The 26,224-nt window shown below is 40.9% G+C and overlaps 1 protein-coding gene across 1 annotated transcript in view; it reads right to left on the bottom strand.

Moving 5' to 3' along the window:
* Nucleotides 1-26,224, bottom strand: part of LOC138300422 (gamma-aminobutyric acid receptor subunit pi-like) — a 734,504-nt gene that overhangs the window by 515,102 nt on the left and 193,178 nt on the right. The window contains exon 2 of the mRNA XM_069239770.1: nucleotides 3,630-3,714. Within this exon, the coding sequence (XP_069095871.1) occupies nucleotides 3,630-3,682 (53 nt within the window). The 5' untranslated portion in view covers nucleotides 3,683-3,714. The remainder of the gene's footprint in view (nucleotides 1-3,629; nucleotides 3,715-26,224) is intronic.

Genomic DNA, 26,224 nt, shown 5'->3' with positions numbered 1-26,224 from the left:
CTTACAGTTGACATTAGTGCATTATAATTCCCCATGTGACTTACCCTGCATGTGTATTGCCTCCTGGTAGTCTGCGCTGTCCTGTCCTTGAATGCCTGTAACGATCTCCTCAGGGATGACGGCTGCGACCATCTCCTCCATGTGGTCCAGGGCCTCCTGGTGTGCTGGACTCCCATCTCCAGTCTGCAGTGCTGCCTTCCTGATCCTGGCCATCTTTTCCTTGGTCCTGCGCTTGCAGTCATGCCAGCGTTTCTTGCACACGATGACTGTTCTGCGTACTTCTGCCACACTGTTAATCTTGTCAACAATTTGTTGCCATATTGCCTCTCTCCTACTGATTGGCAACTTTGAGGTGACAAACAGTTGGTGCTGGTGTTCCGTCACCTCTTTAACCAGAATTTCCTGTTCCTCTGCACTGAAGCGACACTTTCTTTTTTTCTTAAAAGTGTCCTGGTTCTTGTGTGGGTCCTCCTGACTGGTTCCTGGTCTGTTATCATCTTCCTGGGGTCTGTACAGGCATCTGGGATACATTTTGGCTCTCCTCTGCTGAAATGGCAGTGTTCGCGGGGAATTTTGACGCTATTGCGTCACAAAACGCTGCATATCCGGTTTGCGGTGTCGTAAATCGACCCACAGTCATTTCTGCCACGTTAACGTCATTTTGCTTTACGTCTTGACGCTGCGGTGTGCATATAAAAAAATGAATTACACCTGTGGTTTGCGGTGCCGTGCATCAAAGTATAAATTTGACGCCCCGCACGGGGCACCGAAATGGCGTTAGCAGGCGGTAATATTTAATTCAAAATTATGAATATGGGCCCTCATATATCTCAGTAACAGTCATATTTGACGTTTAATGGGATTAATTTCACATCAATGACTACAATAGAAAATGAACATGCAACGATTCACACATTGTCAGAACAAAGACAATAACTAACATGCTTAGTTTTGTAACCCACAGGGTCGAGTTTTATCCTAAGAGAGGTAAGCTTACGTTAAATAATGTTATCTTTTGGACTTTTACCCTCAGCAGCATCATTTCCATTTTTTTAATATAACATGTCAATTTCATTTTCTGGAGAACAGAGGCAACGTTTGGGAAAACCCAGTTTCTAAAAGTAAAGAAAAATGACTAGGTGAGCAGAGTAGAAAAGTGAGATGGAAGCATAGAGACCGATTGCAGATTCATTTAGAGGTTTCAGCTTTCATTGCTTACAGATACCCAATACATGTAAAGTGATAACAGTGGGCCAAAATATATGCATGCTCACTTTTACCATTCCCAGCCCTGAGATCACCCTGGTAAAAAGAGAGGTTTCTGGCAAAGAGAGAGTGAAATATACAGTGCCTACAGTCGATATTAAAAATGTAAGGTTTACTTTGCATAATTCTAGTAAGTCCCTTTTAGTAAGATGGTGTTTCCTCGGTAGTTGTAGGAGCCCTCAAAAGATGTCAATTGAACGTTACTCAGCACAACCCACCCCCACACACCACCGCGCTTACAAATGCAGCAGAGAGACGAGTAAAATGTCTAAAATGTCTACCATGTGCCCAGAGAGATTGGTTATTGAGTCAGGTGGCCATCCTGACTTGCCTCAGCAAGAGAGACTGTGGCCTGGGTGAGTAAGGACTTTTAAAGCCTTCATATCTCCAACATTGAAGGCTGAAGTCTTCGACTGTCATCCTGTTTCACTCCTTCCAGAGCACTGGGTCACTTAAACCGCACATTCTGCTTAATGTGACTAGTACACATTGAGGATGTGAGCAGAGAAGGTAGATCAAGTTTTAGTTTCTGAATCCTACGTCGTGGCAAGGGAAACTATTTTATTTGTCTCCGGGTAAAATATTGTGATGGGTTAGAGGATGAAATGATGTGGGGTGGGGTATTCTGGGGCGGCGTTTGGAGGAAAGAAGGAAGAGAGGATTGACAGTCGAGTGATGTACTGGTGGCGTTCCTGTGCAAACTACCACTAATAAAGTACCTGCTCCTCATCTTTGTGGGAGCCCGCATACATCATTTTAGAATCCTACATTCAAAATATAAAGTGTTGCAGTTTCTCCATTAATCTTATCATTTGCTTGGTATGAAAGTAAGCAATAGTGTGGCTTCTCCTAGGTGGCCAATGAGGTTAGTCCACCCAACCCCTACCCCTACCCACCGATCCCGGCTTTTCCAATTTACAATAATTGCACTTTCTCACATTTACCTTAAAGATGCCTGAGGTCAACCCAATGACAACCCGTTTTGCAATTAGTAAGTGAAGATGCAGCCTAGCCACGAGTACCCACAGAAGCATCTTTGTGTATCAAACCGAAAAAGCATAAAACCTGGACTTGGCATGTTTCACAATCACTAGAGCACGACGTAAACCATTAATGCTTGGCTTCTGATTCCACCCGGAAATGATAAAAGCTTTTTTCAGATATGCTTGGTACCACATCCCAGCAGGACTCATAAACTGGTTAAGGGGTAATATTACTTTTCAAATTTGCACGGTAGCACTTCTGAGTGATAGTTTGAACCTGCACTGAATTTTAAAATGTACTTCTCTTGGATGAAATGTTTATGTGGATTTCAATTTCATCATTTCAACTAAAGAACAGATAAAGACAATTTCATCATATATATCTCTTTTGGACAGATGGAAGGTTTTCCAATTTGTGACTGTTCGAACATGTGAAGATTTAATAGAATTGCAGACAAAACCTTTGTTACTTAAGGAGCAGGAAATGCAAAAGTAGCCTCTGTAATAAAACCCCAAATAAGCTACTTAGGGCCAGATGTAGCAAAGGATTTGCGCGTCGCAAATGGCGATAATCGCCAATATGCTTTTCAGAATCGCAAATAGGAAGGGGTGCTCCCTTCCTATTTGCGATTCGGAGTGGCATGCAATACCAAGGGTGTCGCAGTTACCATCCACTTCAAGTGGATGGTAACCCACTCGCAAATTGGAAGGGGTCCCCATGGGACCCCTTCCCCTTTGCGAATGGACCCAATACTATTTTTTCATGGCAGGTAGGGGTCCAAGGGACCACTACCTGCCCTGAAAAAATACCGAAACTAAAGGTTTCGTTTTTTTTTTAAGTGCAGCTCGTTTTCCTTTATGGAAAACGGGCTACACTTAAAAAAAAAAAACTGCTTTATTGAGAAAGCAGTCACGAACATGGAGGTCTGCTGACGACAGCAGGCCTCCATGTTTGCGAGTGCCTAGACTCGCTATGGGGCCGCAATTTGGGACCCACCTCATTAATATTAATGAGGTGGGTCATTGCGACCCCATAGCGAGTCACAGACGGTGTCTGAGACACCGTTCTGCATACCAATTTGCGAGTTGCAAATTGCGAGTCGCATGGACTCGCAATTTGCAACTCGCAAATTTTCTTTTTGCTACATCTGGCCCTTAATTCTTTTTTTCAATTATTATCGCATTTCTCGTGTTATTGAAGCATTCTCGCAAACGGCCTTGGCATACGCACACTATAAAGCGTTTAAGTGTATTCAGAACAAATTCATAATATACGATTTGCAGGACACAGAAGTGTACAGAACGTTCTGCACTTACCGATATGATTTCCTATAAGTTTTCCAGTGTCAGAAAGGATGCAGAAAAACAAGCATTTCTTACCTGCACAATGAAAGGAAAAGTAGTGCTTTGCATTTCCATCTTTTATTGGCCATTGTAAAAAATGCCCCAAAGGATGTGTTTATTCCTAGGATGTTGAAAAAGTAATAGAGCGTATTAATCATTCTGAAATGCAAAAAAAAGAAAGTATACCTGTAAGACACAGTGCAACTTCTTTACGGATATACTTAGTTTGCTTTACGCCATTCAAGAACATGTATTAATTTGGATACTTCTAACAACCTATGACAGCAGTAAAGAAAGGAACCTGAAAGAATGCCTTTGTTCAATATGCAAAATAGTGACAAACTATTGTCGCTTTCTGAAATCCACAATAAACAATCCAAAAATAGAATGTAATTGTGTCCACTATCACTAACTGCTGATAATTCTGCTTTTGTCCACATTACTCCTAGGCCTCCGGGAATGCCTGGACCATTCGTGAAACTAGCAGAATTTCTCAATGGATGCACGTGGTAGAAATAATCTCCTCACCCTGTGTCCTGTTGGGGGGAGATAAAGGGCAAGAAGCTGCCTCAGTCCCCTGCTCCACCCTCTTTGTGGTCATGTGGATTGGGGGGTGTACAGGGAAGTGGAGTATGAGCTGTGCATTCTATGTCAGGACCAGAGGCTCCGATTATGCTTCTCTTTCTATGCTTTATTTTTTCAGCAGTCAATTAGAAAGAATTTTATTAACAAACTACCTATCCCATGAAACCATATATAACACATGATCAACCATAGAGACCAGCCCTATAAAACCCGTATGACGTAAACACACTTCCTCTTTCCTAGCAAAATAGACACAGTTAAAGCACTGAATCCGGAAGTCCCACAAGAAAAAGTGTTATGACTAGAAATTTGGTACCACACAGTAATTCCCCATCCATGGGATTTGACTAATAACTGTGCCATTATCGATAAAAAAGAGGGGGGAGGGGTGATACAGAGAAAAGCCCATCCTCCTCAATATTGAAACTGTGATCAACTAGAGAGTGCCACATTATCAAATGTACCAACCAGAATATTTTATTGGAGGCATAACAATGCTTGTAAGGAACACCCTCACACACCTGGGTTACCCCTTAGTGCATGCTTCATCATTGGGTTCTTCATGTTCCATTGCAGAATGGGGCGTGCTGCTACCCGTGAACTACACGGGAGTGCTCAATGGTATCCAACTGATGTTGCAAATGAATAGGAGATGGAGGGGTTTCAGTTGTGAGTTAAAAATACCTGTCTGGTGGCCGTTATTGCTTTAAGATGCACCCCAGTCAGCATGGTTCCAATCTGGGAAAGAAGAATTGGAAGTATGTAAGAGATTCATGGGCCTCACCTTCCTTTCTGTGTCCCGTCTACATGTTTCTGCCACCCTTCCCATGGAGTCATCAGAACGGTCAATCCCACTCCCGGAGACCCCTCCTCACATAAGAGCAAAGCGCAAACCAGTCACACATCCTGCATGCCAAAGGAAATCTATACACCTCCTTGGTGTTAATTACACAACATCTGTAAAAAGTGGAGAGTTAGTTTGGAAATTTCTGGGACACTGAAACTTTTGTCCCCATTGTGATGTAAATAGAAACACAGTATTCAAAAACCTAAGATTAATCGTTAGCCTTATTATCATACTGTGAATGCACGTAACAATCGAATAGTCAATGGTGGAAAAACGTCATATATGTGGAGTGTAATGTGTGAGAGCAGTTGTACACTAAGAAAAAGATTCAATATGTGCATTATAAGGACACACTCTAGATTATATTTAATGAACGTTTTTCTGTAATTGACTATTGGATTGTCACAGTGCATTCAAAGCATATTAACACAATTACACTACATCCGGACACAATGCTAGGAACGGAACAGTTTAGATAACAAATATGTGCACTTCCTACAATGTATTAGATGAGACATGCTGACGGCAAGCTAGTCGAAATGAGGACATTAATCTTCTACTTTTAGCACAGCCAAAACATGTTCTTGGTCTTCAGGATGCATTTTTAGGAGATATTACAGCAGAGATCTCCAACCTATTTTGAAATAAGAACTACTTATGTTCAATGAAGATGATCCTGAGCTACTATAAGTGTGTAATAATGACCACAGCAGACAAGATTACATTAGTGGCCTCTATGTGCAACATTACCTGAAGGTATCACCTCAGTGCATAAGGCACAGTTGCCAGCAGTAATGTACAAAAGGTAATAATATTATTAATAACTCCCCAATTCTGCATGATTTATCATTCCAAAACATCAGCTGTGAATATATTTTGCAAATTCTGCCATTTTTCTTCAATCATTATGTTATGATTTCTGAAAATATACAAATTTTTGTCTTGGGTACACACTTTTCATTGTAGGGGTGTGTGTGTGTGTGTGTATGTGTGCCTCATATACATTAATACACAAATCCAACTGTACACATTTCCTTCCCATAGTTTTAGAAAGTACTCCTTATGTACAGTCACCTAACTTAGAGTAATTTTACTGTCTGTCATTATGGCACTTTTTACACAAATCTGTTTACTCCTCTTTCCAGCTATGGCAGATTTTTAAAAGCAATATACTGTTATGTCTGTTGGACTCTTCTGGTTGCAGGGATGTATAGGACTTGTAGGTTCATCAAGAACCCTGGGTATCCAGAGCCAATAAATGAGCTGCACCTTGCAATGGATTTTCATTGTATACCGGGTATACAGCAATTCATTTGGTGAAATATAAAGAGTGAAAAATAGGTATCAAGGAAATCTTTGTATTTCCAAAATGGACATAAGATAAGTTGTTGAGAAGCAGTGGTTATTCGCACATCTCTGAATTCTGGGGTCCCCATACTAGAATGTGAATTACAGGGCATTTCTCAAATAGACATCTTTTTTACACACTGTCTTACATTTAGAATGAAAAAATGTAGAGAAAGACAATGGGCAATAACACGTGTTCTTCTATTCTGTGTTCCCCCAAGTCTCCCAATAAAAATGGTTCCTCACTTGTGTGGGTAGGCCTAGTGCCCGCAACAGGAAACGCAACATGGACACATCACATTTTTACATTGAAATCCGATGTGTTTTTTGGAAAGTGCATAGCTGTGGGTTTTGGCCTCTAGCTCAGCCGGCACCTAGGTAAACCTACCAAACCTGTGCATTTTGGAAAAGTAGATACCTAGGGGAATCCAGGATGGGGTGACTTGTGGGGCTCTCACCAGGTTCTGTTACCCACAATCCTTTGCAAACCTCAAAATGTGGCAAAAAACACTTTTCCCTCACATTTTGGTGCTGCACAGTTCTGGCATCTGAGAGGAGCCACAAACATCCTTCACCCAGCATTCCCACAAGTCTCCCGATAAAAATGGTACCTCACTTGTGTGGGTAGGCCTAGTGCACTCGACAGGAAATGCAACATGGACACATCACATTTTTACATTGAAATCTGATGTCTTTTTTTAAAAGTGCCTAGCTGTGGATTTTGGCCTGTAGCTCAGCTGGCACCTAGGTAAACCTACCAAACCTGTGCATTTTGAAAAAGTAGATACTTAGGGGAATCCAGGATGGGGTGACTTTTGGGGCTCTCACCAGGTTTTGTTACCGAGAATCCTTTGCAAACCTTAAAATGTGGCAAAAAAACACTTTTCCCTCACATTTTGGTGCTGCAAAGTTTTGGCATCTGAGAGGAGCCACGAACTTCCTTCCACCCAGCATTCCCACAAGTCTCCCGATAAAAATGGTACATCACTTGTGTGGGCAGGCCTAGTGCCCACAACAGGAAATGCCCCAAAACACCACGTGGACACATCAAAATTATAAATTATAAAACTACCTGTTTTTGCAGGGGTGGCACCTGTGTTTTTGGTACTGGGCTCAGCAGCCATCTAGGGAAACCTACTAAATGCCGACATTTCTGAAAACTAGATATCCAAGGGGGTCCCGGGAGGTGTGACTTGCATGGATTCCCTAGTGTTTTCTTACCCAGAATCCTCAGCAAACCTCAAATTTAGCTTTAAAAAACAAACATTTCCCCACATTTCTGTGTGGGATTACTTCACCGGCTCAAATTTCCTACCACCCAACGTTCCTCTAAGTCTCCCGATAAAAAGTATACCTCACTTGTGTAGGTGGGCCAAGTGCCTGTGCCAGGGAAGAGCCAAAAACATGTCGAAATTGAGGGGGAACCAAAGCGAGTCCAAAAGTGCAGTTTGGAAAAAAACATTTTTAGGCTAACAAGTGGGGAGAATTTTTATCAGTATAGATGCTACAATGCAGGGTGGTAGGAATTTTGTGGATTCCTGCAGATTCCGGAAGGTTCTATCACAAAAATATGGGGAAATGTGTGATTTCAAGCAAAGTTGGAGGTTTGCAGGGCATTGTGAATAAGAAAATAGTGCGGGTGCATGTGAAGCACACCATCCTAGACTCACCCACATGTATAGTTTTCTGATGTATCTAGGTCTCGTAGATTTTTCTAGATGGCAACGTCCCAAAGTCCAAAAACTGCAGCCCTCCCCATTCCAAGTGGGACGATTTTGAGAGTTAGCCAAGCTCTCATGGCCCAAATGTAAAACCAAAACCCCAAATAATCAAAAGTCCTCTTGGTTGCCGTTGGGATAAGATCTTTTGGTGTGCAGGGTGGGAGAGCTGAAAGACTGTTACCCCCTTCAGTTGTGGTGGGGGCATAACCATTCCCGTACTGGTTGGTGGCCACCACCCCACTATATGTTTTTTTTATTTCTTGGTGACTACCCTCTATGTTTAAAAAATAAATCTTCCCTGGTGTCTAGCGGGCTTTCTGCCCCCCTTGGGGAGAGATGGGCCCTATAAAATAGGGCAGAAATGGCAACAATAATGTGCCCCTATGGGGAGAGACCCTTGAACAAAACACACACACACCAATCCCCGGTGCCTACGTGGTTTCTGCCCCCCTTGGGGTCACGCCCCAACTCTAAAAAGTTTTTTTTAACTATCCCTGGTCCCTAGGGGCTTCTACCCTCCTGGGGGCAGATGGGCCTAATTAAAGTAGGCCAGTCTCCCCTCGGGGGGGCAGAAAAGGCCTAATAACAAATGCCCCCTTAGGGAGCAGCTCTTGCCCAAGGAGCCATCCCCTTATTTGTTTACAAAAGTAAACAAAAATCCCTGGTATCTAGTGGGCATTATTGAATACTTCAATTGCTCATCTCTAAGCACAGCTAGTGTTTGTCGCAATATTAGTAGCCATATTTTGGACAGACCATGGATTTTTTTGCATTTCGACAGCCCTACAATTTGCATTACTTATTATCTTATGTGATTTATAAGTATTTATAAGTATTATTCATCTTTAAAGTCCATATGAGTTTGGTATTTGAGTTCAACATGTCACAACATTATCTCTGATAATAACCTCAAACCTTAATTCAGAAATTTAGTCCGGCAACTCCATGCTCTGGCAAAACTAAGATATTTTTATATTATTTTGCTACATATCATAGCAGAATGTGGTTATAAAAACAAATTGACATTCTTATAACAATAAACCTGCCACTGGACCTGAACAAATATGATCTAACCCTGATACCCACTAGCAGCTGAAAAAAGTCCATACCCAAACGCTTTGCTCTGGACAAGAGGAAATGAAAATATTAAACAACAGTTAATTCAAAATCATGCAGGCACAAAAAAAATTCCAGCAAGTATACATTAAGCTAAGTATAAGAACAATTACATTAATTGCAGCTCAGAATATGAATTTGAGAAGAAGGTTTTCTTGTTTTACCAGGTTAAAAAGGATAAACCTTGATAATATGAGCCAGAACAGACACCTACATATTTTGGAATATAAAAAGTATCTGAAGCTCCTAAAGCTGGATCTAAAGCACTCACCATATCAGTCAAAAACTCTACCATTCCATGGCTCATCATTTTAATTTTAGTATGATGCATTCAATGATGTCTGCTTTCAAAATAAACTGTGATTCAAACAGATTGTTATAAATTGTGAATGGATGATAAGGACTGTGGCCTTGAGTATAGTTGTTTGACTTTTTTCAAGTAAATATATTTACAATATTGCATTAGAAATAAGACATTGATTTACAAACAATAGAAACTGCTTGTTCATATGTTACAGTATTGTGTGCTGCATCCGCATTCTGTGACTTTGTAAGAACTGAATCTGTTGGCTCTCCTCTTACCTCTATGACCACTTCTAATGAATGGGTGGGGCTGTGCTCTGTGACCTACTACACTGGCATGGCCCTGTTTCCATTTTACTATTCACCACCTCTTTGGTTGCATTATCAGAGGTAAGAAGACATGCAACACAGATCCAGAATGATCTAACACTGAATGTTTATTCTCTCCATTGCATGGTAGAAGGGAGAAGTAGCCACACCCAACTAGTAATTAGAGACTACTTTTAGCAATCTGCAGGCTAGAAAAGGCATGAGCTCTCCTGAGGAATGGCATTAGAAACAAGGGGCACCTCCAGCAAATTCACCACAGAGTAAAATCACACAACAGATTAGAAAACAACAGGGTTACCTGGTATGAAAGGACATTGAACTCTACATTGTCTCATCACTCTTTTCTACTTAAGTAACACTCCACAAAGTTGGAAAGTAAAATTAATGGAATTTCGTTAAAGCATTCTGAGAAATTTCTGTTTCCATGTGGAATGTGAGCTCCCAGTGTGCCAAACAGTGTGCTATACCTAACTCTGGGGGTATAATTTGAAGGGTTGCAATTAGACCACCAAACCTCTGGTTTGATGGAAGGGATATCACTACCACACTAGAGGAGGAGTGTCTGCCTTGTCATGAATTCACTGAAGATATGTTAGTTTTTTTCCCCAAGAAACACATTTGCATGGTGAGACATGCCTTGCGGAAAGCTTGTGGAGACCATTTTGCCATGCTGTGATGTAATTGTCAGTACCCACATTAATATTGTCTCTGACATGATAGAAGTATTCTCCCAGCATGTTAATTATGAAGCATGTTCTTCCAGTTTCACTTGTGTCTGTACAGGTCCTAATTGGTCATTAGCAAGTGACTCCACTGCCCTAAGAAACTCAATACAACAACTTTATTTAACGTTTTCAGCCTTTGTAAATTTGGTATTCCTCTCAATAGTTTTTTCTTCATCATGCTTCCTTTACTCAACAGCAATGTTGCAGATTGAGATGGGATAGAGTCCTGTGGTATTATATTTGTAGGGATGGTCCTCACACAAAAATGAAAACACTTATACATTGCTTTAAATTATATAGGATTCAGAAAACCCCAATGCTGGGCCACTGAATTATGAGATTGTGCGGCCGCAACAGTTTTCGCATAATTGTAGAGTTGCCACATTTCCCACATAATCCATCATCTTCAGCATATTCTGTAGTTTTTAACAAAATAATTAGTTTCTAGCTCAGACGGTTCAAAAGTTAGTTAAAATGCAGCAACACGGGTTACTGCGCAATGGAAGGCCTTTGGCAAAGTTTGACTGGTCACCTTTCTGTAGCTTATTGCTATGTTTGGATGCTAAACTGGTAGTAATGAGGTAGATCTAATGATCAGTCAGTGTTAAGTTTCAAAATGTCAGAATAATAAAGTAATACTATCCCAAATGTGCTGCACAACACCGCATAATAGCCTTTTCTTGCCACATAATTTACTCAACCCTGCTGCATAATTTCACCATCCCCTGCTGCATAATTCCAGTGACCCTGCACTTATGGTACCTTCACAGAAATTCTTTAGGTAACAATTTCATGTTAAAAAATACTCAGAAAAGCAGTTAACTTGGTCAGTTCATGCATTATGATTGAAATGCAGCTGTCATATTACCAAGTACTTTCAATAAGTTACACAGTGAGGATGTCAAAAGTGTTGAGCACACACAGAAGCAAGCACTGAGATTTAACCCAATAGATGATTAACGAACTCTCAATATAGAACTGTTGCAAAAACATGTATTTCATGGATATTACTATGCCATCTGTGTATAAAAATATCATCAAAACAGAAGGCAGAGTCTGAGCCAGTCTACACATCATCAAAAGATTGAAACAAGTCATAATTGCATCACTTGATTATGACTAAACGCGTGTCACCAATTTCAGAAAATTGTATTGTAGTGAGTGGTGAAAAATAATTTTAGGTACATGTGGTTAATGCAGCAAAATACAGAAGTGGTACTGAAAATATGACACTACTAAAAAGGAGCAATAAGGAAGCCATCATAAATAAGAAATAAAAGAACCAGTAGCTGCACAGGGCTATTGAAAACCTTTTAAAAGCTCAGAGGAGTAATTCAGAGGCTGTTTTGACAAGTACCACCGTGTTTATTGTCTGGACACCCCCATAATATTTTTAGGGGAGGGAAACTTCCCTTGAAACCAATAAAACAGACACTGAGGCCCTCATTTGGACTTTTGCGGTCAATTTCCCTGACCACAAAGCCATACCCTCCAGACGACCGCCAGTGCTGGCGGTCAGCAGACCGCCATATTACGAGTGCTGGCTACTTTCCTTTATCATTGAGGCGGAAAGCAGCCAGTTCTCGTGCTGGCGGTCGGCCCTGCAGCGGCGGGTCCCTCACCAGCACCGCCACGCTAGCAGGACTCCGCCCGCCATATTACAAGATGTAATATGGCTTGGCGGAGTCCTGCTGGCGTGGTGATGGCGGTGAGGGAAGACCGCCAGGATCCATCCCCTCCCGGACGTCCCCCTCGACTGAGGAGGTAAGTGGGTGTTGGAAGGGAAGGGGGGGCTGAGTGTTTGGGTGCTTGTGTGCATGTTTGCGGAGGGGGCTGCTGAATGCGTGCGTGTATGTGCCCATGAATGGGGGTGTCTGTGTTCCTGAATGTGAGTGAGTGGGTGTGTTTGAGTGCATGTATGCATATGCTGAATGGGTGTGAATGTGTATGCATGTGGGCGTGAAGGGGTGTGGGTGGTGTGTGTAAGTGTGTGCACGGGTGGTGGGGGATGTGTGCATGTGTGTGGACATGTGTGTATGTGTGTGCCGGCGACAGGAATAAAGATTCCTGTTGCCGGGTGCATGACCGCCAGGGTTTTCCTGGTGGGGTTACCGCCACAAAAAGGCTGGCGGATTGCAGCCTCGTAATCTGGATGGCAGGCTGAGTCCTGCCGCCGGATTGGAGGTTCTCACCACCAGCCACGGCGGTGCGACCGCACTTGCGGGCCAGGCGGAGTCGTGGAGGCTTGGCATTTGCCAAGCCTCACAACTCGTAATGTGACGGTCCTTACCGCCATGTCCGCAGCAGTAGGAGCGCCACGGCTAGTTTGGCGGACTCATGATCATCAGCCTCCTAATGAGGGCCTGAGTGGGAAGAATTTGATCCTCCAAATGAACATCTGCTTGCAGAAAACATCATGTTGTTGTGACCTGCACATTCCAAATGCTTTCCTGTAATGACTTTTCGAACCTGCCCTCAACTAGGAAGAGCCTAGTACTACTAACCTCAATGGAATTTTACACTCAACAATGCTAATAATTTTCCCTTCTCATAAGAACAAGTTCCTGAGAGCCTTAACTCAATAGTAGTGATGCTTTTGCTGGGAGTTCACTGAATCTATCGGATCCAGCAAGTTTCCTCCCAATATCATTGCTTTTAAACTGTCAAAAATCCCTCATTCCGGCTGTGACAACATTGTTGCAGATTTGTTTGGAGCTTAACAACATCTCCTATCTACACCCAAAAAGTCTTTCTCTTCAGCATAAGTACCAGGAGCATGACTTTTCCAAAACACTGGAGATGTGAGTTCGGTGTCACTGATTCTGTGTGACCTATTTATGGTGTTGGATGCCATTCATCATCAATTTCTCCTCAAGTATCTTTTTGACATTTATATTATACACTTATCATTCAAATATTGTTTGAGCTCTCATACTTAGACAGGGACGCTAATGCCCTATTTTTTGGGCTCTCATACTCAAAGTGCGAGTCTAATGCTTTACTATTGCACTCCTAATCCACTAGAATGTCTGGTCCCAATGGGGTCAGTAGTCTCCCCTGTCCTCTTCAGTTTACCACCACCCACAGAAACCTTATCCTTATCTATCATAATGCTTACCATGAAAGAGGTTCTTCTAGCAAAATTATGCTTTGGTATCCTTCCAATGGGAAACTATCTCATCTCTTCATTGATTGCTATGAACCATGGAGTCTTGCTTAGAGAAGCTATGCGGAACAGAGAAAATATATAGTTCTCTGTCCAGCCCTTCATCTCTAACACTTGCCAACAATAGAAGTTCTAAAATATTTGTTTTTGGGTGATAATGTCAGCTTGGATTTTGAGATGTATTATGACATTATTCTCTGGGTGGCTCCTTTAATGTTGAACTCTCCTTTTCTTGCCAATTTACTATAGTATCAGTGAGTTGTTTCTGCCATCATATAAAGCTCTTGACACTTTGGGACATGTTTACAAGCCCCTTGTGCCCCTTAGCGCCGCCATAGCATAATTTCTTTTACACTATGGCAGTGCTAAACAGTCCTTCTCCTTGTGCCATATTTACAAAGTGGCTTAATGCTAGCATAGCGCCACTTTGTAAACCCTTGAGCCACATTATACCTGCACCAAGTATAATCTATGTAAGGAGTGCATTCCCCCACTGGGAGGCACAAAGAAATGTACAAGATTTCACTGCTCCATTTTAGCGTAATTTTTTAATGCAAGAGTTAAAGTGAGGCTAGGCTATTTCCTATTGGCCTCCCCAAGCTTTACTGGAATAGCATCAACATTGTTGGCGCTAGTCCAGCAAGCGCCACAATCGTATCAAAAATGTTGACACTATTGTTCTAACGTGGGTCATGGTGCGCTGTATTGTAAACGCAGTGCTACCATCGTGTTGATGGAATGGCGCAGGGTGACGCAAGGAAACTGGCACATCAGAGCTGATGCGCCTGTTCCTTGTAAATATGTTCCGTATTATCTAAATGCTGTTTTAAGAGGTATCCTGCCTGAATGTTTTCATTTCTTGAACGTTGTGCCATTCTCTGACTACAACGCATTCAATATTCAGCAATTTGTGTCTTTTTCAGGTGTGGAAATTCAAAAATCACCACTGCTCCTTTTTTTTGCACTTGCTTCTATTACAAACAATGCATTCTCTGAAAGCCACCAGTGTAAGACAGAAGGCCTGTTAAGATGTTGGAACTACTTTCCTGAGGAATTAATTCCACAAATGCATGCTTATAAGAACGTTGCAATTATCCACAAACACCTCTTTTTATTTCTTTCATTACTGCTGCCAGAATTGGGAGGTAGATCTGTACTTTTCCAAAAAGTCAAGTGCAGGAAGAACTAAAAACTTGGCTCTCCTCCCTTAAGCACCTTTTGCTCTCTTTCTCTTAACAGTATGAGATACAAAAGTTCTCTCTTCCTCAAATTCTGTACCTGAAGATACCTGCACGGAGACGATTGCCCATGATTTTTCTAATGGACACGGTTTTCTGTGTATCTTGATACAGCTAAATAATTGTTCCAAGTTCTCATTTTTACATTTCAAATTACAGTTGATGTGCTGTCATTGTGAGAAATATATATTTTACCTCTGTGTTCTTTTCACTTTATAACGAACTCCAGAACTGGAAATGTTATTTTATTATAATTGCATTATTTTAGGGAAAGACACTCTAGTTTTATTGGAATATTGATGGGATGAGCATGACCATAATCTCTATTCTTGAATGTGTTTTGTCTTTCAAGTACATTTTAATTACTTGCATTGACTAACGGTGCGATGATTGTGAATTTCCATCCTGTCACTTAGGTGACACCGTGGGGCATACTTAAGAAAAGTGGCACTGAACCTAGTGCATCACCACTTTCCTTGCGCCCCTTAGGGCACCCCTAAAACCACCATGTGTGCACCGTATTTAATATACAGCGCACCATGGCGGTAGTTACGGAACTAGCATCAACATTTTTTACACTAGTTTGCCACTCTGCCAGATTAACTTAAAAAATGTTTACTCTAATCCTGCAAAGCACCTAGAGGACCATTGAAAACAGTGGGAGCCTAATTTTAACACCTGCTCTGTGCAGGCATTAAAAATGCTGAAAGAAATGGTGCAAAGAAATCTTTTAGATTTCTTTGTGCCATTTTTATGTCCCCCCTGGTGGGGCAATGTCCCTGTTGCATACATCATGCCTGGGGCAGGCATAATGTGGCACAAGAGTTTACAAAGTGGGGCAATGCATGCATTACACAACTTTGTAAATATGGTGCATGGAAAAAGCCACTTTAGAGCCACCATAGCATAAAATAAATGACACTATGGCAGCGCTAAAGTGGCGCTAGGGATTCTTAAATATGCCCCTGTGTTTTTAGGTAAGCCAAGCATTGACAAGCTGTCAGGTCACCACCTTCAAGGTGTTGGTAGCACTCTGGCATACGGGTGAGTTAGTCTAACTGTTTTTGTAAAAGATGAAACTGCACCTCAAGTCTTCAGTCAGACAGATTACAAGCATATTTTTACACCCCAAACTTTTTATTTCTCACCGAGTGTACCAGAGCATTAAAGACCCCTTTCGCTCTCAAGTATGCTCCAGAAAAGGATACATGCTTGGCTTTCAGCTCAGCCAGCCACAGTTTGCAGAAGTCTCATCCCGATTTCACTCGATTTCTCTTTTTTCCTATCAAATAGCATAAGGGCTTAGTAGGTGTCTTGTTTTATTTTAGATTATAGTATTAAGGACCTGATTTTTTACAGTTCAGCGGAGAGGTACCCCATCACAAAGTTTGCAGATATGCCGCCCACCTTGTTAGAAGTGCCACAGAACAAAATGCACTTGTAAGAAGGTGTCCCGGATATCTCTTACATTAGTGACCGGGTAACCTATCAGCCAGTACTAAATCAGACCCTTAATATTCATTGCACCTAGGTTACTGCGTTTGCATTGAATTGATTCACTACAGTCTCCAGAACCCACATCTGCCAAGGATGCTGTAAAATGGAGCATCTTCTAGCAAACTTTGGCCCATATTTATACTTTTTTGACGCAAAAACGGCTCAAACTTACAAAATACAATTGTATTTTGTACGTTTGTGCTGCTTTTGCGTCAAAAAGTGGCGCAAATGCGGTGCTAAAAAAGTATAAATATGGGCCCTTGTTTTTGCAGAGATATGTGACTAGTTCCATTCCTTAAGGCTTGGGCCCATATTTCTACTTTTTTTGCGCTGCATTTGTGCTGCTTTTTGACACAAAAACGGCGCAAACTTGCAAAATATAATCTTCAATGGTTTGAAAAAATAATGACACCAAGAGGGTATTAACATTCAAAGGGAGACTTTGCAGCACATCTGGGCTTGGAGCGCTTTGTCCCTTTGATCTTATTACATAGTCTCCAGGCTCTTCAATAACATGGGTACTGAACTGGTCATTTATAAACTCATTCCGCTTCTCTCGTGGGTTCTTAATATCCCAAAAATGTTTATAAATGGGTTTCCGCTCATAGCAACTTCATGTTTAAATAATTTATTATTCTTCAAAGGACAGCTCTATACCTTACTTGCTAATGTTATTAATTAAAAACGCCTTTCTTGTGTCTGAATTGCATTTATATTCTCTTGTCTGATCCCGTTTTTTTTGTATTTGGCACTTTCATTTCACCCGTCCAATGATTCGCAAGCTATGTGTTTAGCATTAACACAACCCACGCGAAACACATCTATTCTTGGTTCTCTCCTCTTTTTTAACGGAACGTGTTTTTTGAAGCAGCCCGGAACCGAGTACTTCATTTTCATATCATTTTAAATGTACTATTTTCTGTATCATCGCAACAAATCTTACTGTGCTTAGAACTTTCTAAACGTACTCCTTAAAGGATATTAAATAACCTGAGCTAGCCTCAGAATACAAAGGTCGAGTCCTCCATAAATTAACTGTTCCAGACATGTTACTGTTTGCTTCTCTGGTATTGAAAGTGAGACTTTTTCCAGTTTTATTACGCTGTAATACCCAAAGGTAAAAGGTCCGAGTCCCAAAATGGCAATTACATTATTGAGAAGCCAGACAGAGTAATAGCACATGCAAACCAACAACAGGTTGCGAAAATATGGCGTATGTCGCTAATTACACAGGCCCAGAATGACTAACAATTTGTGCTGGGTGTAATTACATTACTTTTATACCCCAAACCAAAGCAACCACCCATGGGCTTTGATAGAAATCCCTATCTACTAACAATTATAGACAGGGATTTGTGCCAAACCTTTATGCCCATGAGAGCCAGGCGTAAGGGAGGAAAAATGTTAAAATTTCTCCATAGAGTCAAACTTTGCATGTGTGGTGCATTGCAGAGCACGCGCACACAATGGTGAAAAAATAAACCATAGTTATTGTACTGGAAGTGTCCGCTTCCAGTACAGAACCTATGCTCGACATGAAACCACACAATGTTGCGCTATGGTGCAAGGGTGCCTGCATTGACTCATGGCAGCCTTAAGTGTGCGAGCTCTGGTTTAAACAAAAACAGTGCCATATCTTAGTAGATATAGCATTGTTTTTCACTCTCTCCTTGATGTAATGCAGTACAGCAAATTGCTGGTGTGCTGCATTGCGTCACAGTTTAACAAATTTCTCCATAGTCTTTGCATGCCACAATGGTACACTAAGGCCCATATTTATACTTTTTTAGTGCCACATTTGCATAATTTTTTTACGCAAAAGAGGCACAAACTTACAAAATACAATGGTATTTTTTACGTTTGCGACGTTTTTGTGTTAAAAAGCGGTGCAAATGTAGTGCTAAAAAAGTATAAATATGGGCCTAAGTGCAGCAAAGATACATAGATTTACATGACAAGGTGTTAGACCTGTCAGCATTAGGATGGTCATCCCCCAAACGTTTTGCCTGCTTACCTCTTTTTTTGCTGTATGTTTTTGTTGGCCTTAGAAATATGAGCACTGTATCACTGCTGGCCTGCACTGTAGTGCATGTGCTTTTCCTCTAAACATGATAACGTTAATGTATACACAATAAGCATATTTAATTCACTTGTACGCCCCTTATAAAGTGGTATAACATATCCTTAGGGCCTGTAAATTAAATGCTACTAGTGAGCCTGCACCACACAAGTATTCTTTCAAACCTGTCTCACACCTGCCATAGCAGGACCTGTTTGTGTGGTTTACTGCCACTTCAGTGTGGCTTCTAACACCACTTGCCAAGCCTTACACTTTCCTTTTATTATACATAAGTCACCCCTCAGGTTGGCCCTAAATAGCCCTAAGGGCAGGATACCATGTAGGAAAAAGGTAGTAATTTTAAGTTGTACATGTCCTGGTAATGGCAAAAAGCCAAATGTGCTTTTCTCTACAGTGAGGTCTATTCCACTCATAGGCTAGCATAGGCAATACCTTAATACGCTTTTAAGCTATAATTCCTGATTAGAAAGAAATAGCTGCATCATGTTTCATATATTTGGAATGGTATTGACAACTCCTCTTTAATGGTAAAGTTGGATTTAACATTACTATTTTAGAAATGCCACCTTTAGAAAGTGGGCATTTCTCTGCTCTGTATGCCTTGCAGCCTGTGTCCAATACACGTCTGGGGTAGGTGACAGCAACAATTTGTGCATTCCCTCTAGACAGCCACAAAAACAGGAAGGCTGGGTGTGACAGGGAACTCATCTGTATCCATCTCATTCTGATAGCTCTTCCTGGACAGGAAGAGGAAGGGGAGGTGGCAATTACACCATAATAAGGAGTGCCTATCCCCACAGAAAGGGCTGATATCTTCCAAATGATATTCCGGAGGCAAGGCTAGGAAGAAAGGACCTCTGTGCACTTCAAAGACCCTTCTTTGAAGTCACCCCAACTTCAAATGCACTTTTGGGTGGAAGTATTGGACCTCTGTCCCTTCCAAATCAGTGTAGTACTGGACCTGTAAATTACTCTACCAGGAGTAAGGACTGCTGTGCTACAAGGATTGCCACTCTGATGGACTGATGCCCTAGAAGGGCTGCTTCCTGCTTTGATGAGCTACCCTGTTGTTTGCTTATCTCTGCCCTGCTGAGGATGAGGATTGGACCCATCTCACTGGAAACCAGAGGGACTCCAAGAGCTTACTGGCTTGCCCCCTGAAGTGGTGCTAATCCAGTCCTGGGCCCTGGAAAGTGAGTGTTTGTGCTGAAACCCAAGAAAACGAACACATTGATGAATTGATGAAGTTACACCAATCATAACCAGTACATTTCCACTAAACACTGAAGCATCACTGCTGCTGCTTGAGCCACAGACACCGCATCACAGATTCCATAGCGCATCATTCCCAAACTCCAATACATCTTCGACTCTGTGCGGCTGTATTTTCAAACATTTCAGTATGTGTGTGTGTGTGTATATGTGTTTGTGTTTTTGTGCATGTGGTTATCAGTCCGCCTTTGTTTTTGTATTTCAATGTGTGTGTGTCTAGCTTTAGTAGATCCATCTGCACACCAGTAGACACCTATGTTATTTGTTTACCTGAGTATTTGTGCCTCTGCATTTTATGTTTGCGAAGCCACTGTTATGTATGTATGTATGTGTGTTTGTGCATGTGGTTATCTGTCTGCCTCTGTTTTTGTATTTCTATGTGTGTATGTCTAGCTGTAGTAGATCCATCTGCCCCCCAGTAGACACCAAGGTTATTTGTTTACCTGAGTATTTGTGCCTCTGCATTTTATTTATGTAAAGCCACTATTATTTCAATATAACAGCCTCCATGATGTAAATCTGACCGCATATACATTCAGCAGCCTCTAACATTGTAGTTTATGAGCATGTTTTGGTTTTGAGATTTATCCGAAACACATTTTGATTATACAGCCTATTGATGGGACACACTGCTTATAATTTTCCAAGATACAACATTTTTGCAATCACAGAGACAGAATAAATGCAGGCATTTCTCCAGGTTAAACTATTTATGCATAACAGCACCATTTACAAAGCTAATTAGGCAATGTAGCCAAAACCAAGAGGTGGTGTCGATAACCTTAGTTATTGTGCTTTTAGGATGGATGTCTTTCTTGCCTTCCCAAGTGGTACACTGCAACTCTTCAATATAATTTTCTAACAAACTGACCCTCTCCAGTTGCATACAGAGCAGTTCAGAAAAAAAAGCTATGACTGAAAATCCCAAACTACAGATAGGGATATTTGAAGTTCTAAAATGCTCTGCTTTCTACTCTTCAACAACCCCTATTCTAGAAATATGTCCTATCCTTTATTATTATTACTGTTATTATTATTATTATTATTATCATTATTATGTTATAAAGTGCATAGCTACCCAGCAGGGTTTCCCAGAGCTTGACATGTAAGGTAAAGTATTTTGGACAATGATCCAGGAGAAAAGTTAGAAGAGACTGGTTCTCAGAAGTTTTTGAAAGATGCTAAGGTATTGACAAATCACATCGGGCAAAGAGTTCCTGAATTTGGTACCTAGATAAGAAAAGGAGTTACTGCCCGACAGGTTTTATTAAATCTAGGGACTGCGCAGAGATTGCGATTGCTGGAATGTAGGGAACAGCTGGGTAAATACTTTTTCACCAACAGTCTCAGATACAGAGGACCTGCCTTGAACATGGCTTTATGCATATATCACAGAGCTTTGAACTAGGTATATTTTTCCACTGGAAGCCAGTAGAGGTCTCGAAAGAGAAAAGACTTGGAGGAGTGTTTGGGAAGGTGAAAAAACAATCTGACTGCTGTATTCTGGACTACCTGCAGGCGTTTGAGTGAAGTCTTACGAGCACCAAGATATAAAATGTTGCTGTAGTCTAATCTTGACAGGATCAGAGCCTGAATAATGGTTTGTTGAGCAGAAAATTGTAGTATTCATATTTTCTTTTAGCCACTTTAAGACAGCAAAACAGGTAGGGGATACCTTGGAATTTTGAGATTTCATTGTAAGTTCAACATCGAACCAGAAATCTAAATTCTTCACCGTAGATATAGGAAACAGAGGAGTTCCAAGAAGAGCAGGCCAGTGATTCGATCTCCACATTTGGGGGTATTACACACTAGCAAAACCTCTGTCTTATCTTCATTTACTTTCAAATAATTTTTGCCTATCCAGGTGGCTACATTCAGAAGACAAGTGCTCAAAGTGTCCGAGCTGTGAGCCTAACTAGGTGAGAGAGAAAATATGATAATGGTGTTATTAGTATTAGTAAACAGCCACAGCCTTCCACAATATCCACCAGAGGATGCACAAATATCGGATTATCCGTTCAATGACATTGAGAGAGCGTAGCTTATATAATCTATATTAACACAAAATGTTTATGAATTAATGTGTGATAATGCTGCTTAGAAACTGTAGAAATTATTTTCCCCTTAAACGTGCACTTGTAATGTGACCACGGGAGTGGCCGCCAATGTATACATGAACTAATAAAAATGACTAACGTTATGAATTAATATAAAGAATAAGTTTATACTAATTTTTAATGAGTACATTATTGAGTTTGTGCTGAAATCCTCATAGGCCTTAAGTTAGCATGAGCCGGAGCTTAGCTGCTTGGCTCTCATATTAAATTTATTTTTCCTATCTTGCAGTGTGCTGACTCGCAAAAGGACATGACCCCTTGTTGTTTTCTTCAAACTAGAAGCTGAATTTAACCATAGTAGATCCGTTCCCATTAAATCCCCATTGCTTGTAGAAAATTTTAATCAAAATGCAACAGTGTAGATTAATGTAATGTACAAGGTCGTTCAAACCGGTGAAGACAATGGAACTACTGACCAAAAGATGTGCAAAGAATTACAGAAGGATGAAATCATACGGGACGTGCTACCTCGGAAGACGGCAATCATGTGGACCAATAAAAAGCTTGTAAAATAATATGGGGTGAAAGATTAATGACATAATCCATTTCCTAATTGGGTAAAGATAGTGGGGTATAACTAAGATCCAATAAAATTTTAGGGGAATGTACAACGAAAAAGGGATAAAAACCCATGACACAGGAGCCATTTAGAATTAGGTAGGGAATGCTATTGATTTTATCCAGAAACTTTGGCCCATATTTATACTTTTTGACGCACAACTGTGCCAACGCAGTTGTGCGTCAAACATTTTAACGCCGGCTAACGCCATTCCAAAGCGCCATGCGGGTGCCTTATTTATGGAATGACGTTAGCTGGCGGAGCTGACTGGTGTGCGTCAAAAAAAATTACCCACACCAGGCAGCGCCGGCGTAGAGGAAAATGGAGCTTGGGCGTCAAAAAATGGGGCAAGTCGGTCTGAGGCAAAAAATCTGCCTCAACCCGATTTGGGCCATTTTTTTTTACTCCCACCCTCCATTGACATGACTCCTGTCTTAGCAAAGACAGGAGTCATGCCCCCTTGCCCAATGGCCATGCCCAGGGGACTTATGTCCCCTGGGCATGGTCATTGGGCATAGTGGCATGTAGGGGGGCACAAATCAGGCCCCCCTATGCCACAATTATTTTTTAAAAAAAATACTTACCTGAACTTACCTTAAGTTCCCTGGGATGGGTCCCTCCATCCTTGGGCGTCCTCCTGGGCTGGGCAAGGGTGGCAGGGGGTGTCCCTGGGGGCATGGTAGGGCACCTCTGGGCTCCTTCCGAGCCCACAGGTCCCTTAACGCCTGCCCTGACCAGGCGTTAAAAAATGACGCAAAAGCGGCTGGACGTCATTTTTTTTTACCCGCCCACTCCTGTCCGTCATTTTTGCACGGGAGTTTAAATAAGGCGCACATGCCTTGGAGTAATTTTTTAGACGGGAACGCCTACCTTGCATATCATTAACGCAAGGTAGGTGTCCACGCTAAAAAATGACGCAAACTCCAAGATCTTTGGCGCTAGACGGGTCTAACGCCAAAGTATAAATATGGAGTTAGTTTTGCGTCGGATTTGCGTAAAAAAAAACGACGCAATTCCGGTGCAAACAGAGTATAAATATGCCCCTTTGTCACTCTGTTTGGTGACTTATTGGTTTACTTAGAACCATCCTCGTCCTTAGATTGCGCATTTTGCACTTTACCTCCTTATGAGGGAAGTGCCCCTTTTGCCCTGGAGCTGAATTCTGATTGATGGCGATTAGACTGATGCCCTGAAGACGAAGATTGAACCTGAATGCTGACCTAAACCTTGGAGGGTAATTATGACAATGAAACTTTGATTTGTCTGTTTGCTTTTCCTTTCTAGGTACCAACTGCTTACTTTTGACAGAGACCATAGCTAGATGTTTTCCAAATTGGTGTACTAAATTGTTTTGCATGAAGCCCAACATGCTAATGCTAATCAGTGGTTAGGACAGGAGTTCACTAAAGTGACGCAAATAGACAAACGACTGAATCTATGCTTTGTTGAACTGACACATTAATGACACTCTGCTAAAATTGACTTATGTTGACGCTGTGTTATGTTCTAATAATTGCGTTCCTCGCGTTGTTTAAGTCTTATTCGAGTTGCCAAATTATGACAATGTTTTTGAGTGTTTTGCTAATGAAATTAACACATATGCTCTTAGAATTGTAATCAATAGGGAATAAACCTTCTACTAAACTGGTGTGGTTATTCATGACAGCAAGGTCATGGTAGTGTCTTGAATTGATTAATGACTTTGACTAAAGTGAAATGTATTGTTGTGATAAATATTGATGACATCATTGACGTATTGATTGACATATTGATTATCTGTCTCGTCCTAAGGTGTCTCTCAACTGGGTCAAATGATTCATTGGCCTAAAACGAGTCCTGATGTGTAATAGATTATCATAAAGGGATGCATTAACAACATACATCACTGTAGAGGCCCAACACTCTCTAACATCTCTACAATGTATGGAGATGCTGGTTTGAGTGGACAAAGGCCTCAAAAGCCTCCCACCCCACCAACTTGAAGAAATTAGTTTTGTACACAGCAATATATAAAAGCAATTGTGTAACCATTTTCATAAATTGCATATGCAGAAACAATTTTATACTAGTTCCATTGATTAAAAATGCATAGGCATACATTTAATATTTAATGTATTTTGGATGGTTTATTTTTACGTTTCTTTTGTAGCAGCAAGAGACTTTTTAATATATATTCCTGGCACATGTATTACTTACAGTGTAAATGAAGAAAAAAATCTCCTTGTATAGAACCAAGTATAAAATATTTTTGAGCTAATCATTTCACTTGATCTGTAGGTGACTAATTTTTTTAATCTAAAGGTCTTTCAGTCACCTCTTATTAAATTTAGTGAAAGTAGTTTTACTTCATTCTATGTCCGATACTGTAATTAGTCATTAGTATATAGACCTTGCAAACAAGTACTTATATTGCTTAGTTGGAAGAGAAGTACTGGCCAAGCTGTTTTAACCATTCAATTACCTACGTTTCTGGATTGTCATGTGCAACCTAGATCTCAAGACAGACTTTTGAAATGTAAATGTTTGTAGCCCACTACGCCACCCCTTCTCAAACATTACGCCTATTATCCACCACTGTGTGCCCCCACATATGTCCTCAAGTCTTTATAGCAATCCTACACTGTACTTTATTTGCTTTTATAACCCACCTATGTGTTCCACAACTCAATACAACCTCATTATCACCTCACTTATCTAGGTGCTACTAGAGCTCCTCTCTAACCCTTATGAACTTACGCATTGTGTTCAGATTTGTCCATCTCTCATTATCCCTTGCAGGGAGAAGCCTGTTGGTTTAGTCAAGCTACCAAAACGAGTGCTATCATGTCACTTAAAGAACCCATCTTCCACATTATTACCAAATAATTATTGCTTCAGAGCTAGAGGAAGAAAATATGTAGGTGTAGCTGGGCTGGTAGGGGTAAAAGGTGTGTTTGACACATGTTAAAAGGGCATGTATGTGTGTCTGTTATGGTTAAAAGTGCACACCTCTCATCAACTAAAATTCCTTGTGGATTTATCTATGTATTTTGATTGCTCTGTGTGATAAGGATTCGAAGGTTTTTGTACTTATGCTAATCGATGTGTGAGTATTCTATACTTTGTTTCCAACAGGCTCACACATACAGATGTATGTGCACATGCATATGTTTATTTTTAGAGGTATTCTTTATTTGTTACTTTTCTGTGGCGGAGTGCGGTATGTGCTTGTCTAACACCTACAGGCACACAAAAAAACACAAGCACACACAATCGCATCTATGCGTATTGAGACCAGCGTCCTGAGAGAGAGAGAGACAGACGTTATCTTGTACATATTTATAGACTTAAATGCATACAAATACATGCACAAAGATAAACACAAATTCTCAGGTTCTGCTGCGTGGGTATATGGTCAAAATCTGTTTTAAGACTTTACTTTTTCCGACTCTTTTGATTAGTAATATCTACCAGTGACTGCTGCAGTGACATTTCTACTGTGAGAGCACCTATCTCAAGATCATCACCTTTGGAAATAAGCAGCAATCAAGGAATAAAATATGTGGCTCGGTAGTCTGATGGTATTAAAAGGAAAATTTCGAGGCAAAAAAATTCAATTTATGCATATCAGTATTTTAATGAAAACAATAATGGAACACATTATATGGCATTATTATTCTCTCACACATATTGATATTAAAGGAATCCCAGCTCGATACATTCATAGAGATCCCGTTCAAAATATT

Source organism: Pleurodeles waltl, chromosome 6 (genome assembly GCF_031143425.1).
Source record: "Pleurodeles waltl isolate 20211129_DDA chromosome 6, aPleWal1.hap1.20221129, whole genome shotgun sequence".
Taxonomy (NCBI): domain Eukaryota; kingdom Metazoa; phylum Chordata; class Amphibia; order Caudata; family Salamandridae; genus Pleurodeles; species Pleurodeles waltl.
Note: the sequence above shows the minus strand (reverse complement) of the source record. Positions and strands in the feature narration are given on the sequence as shown.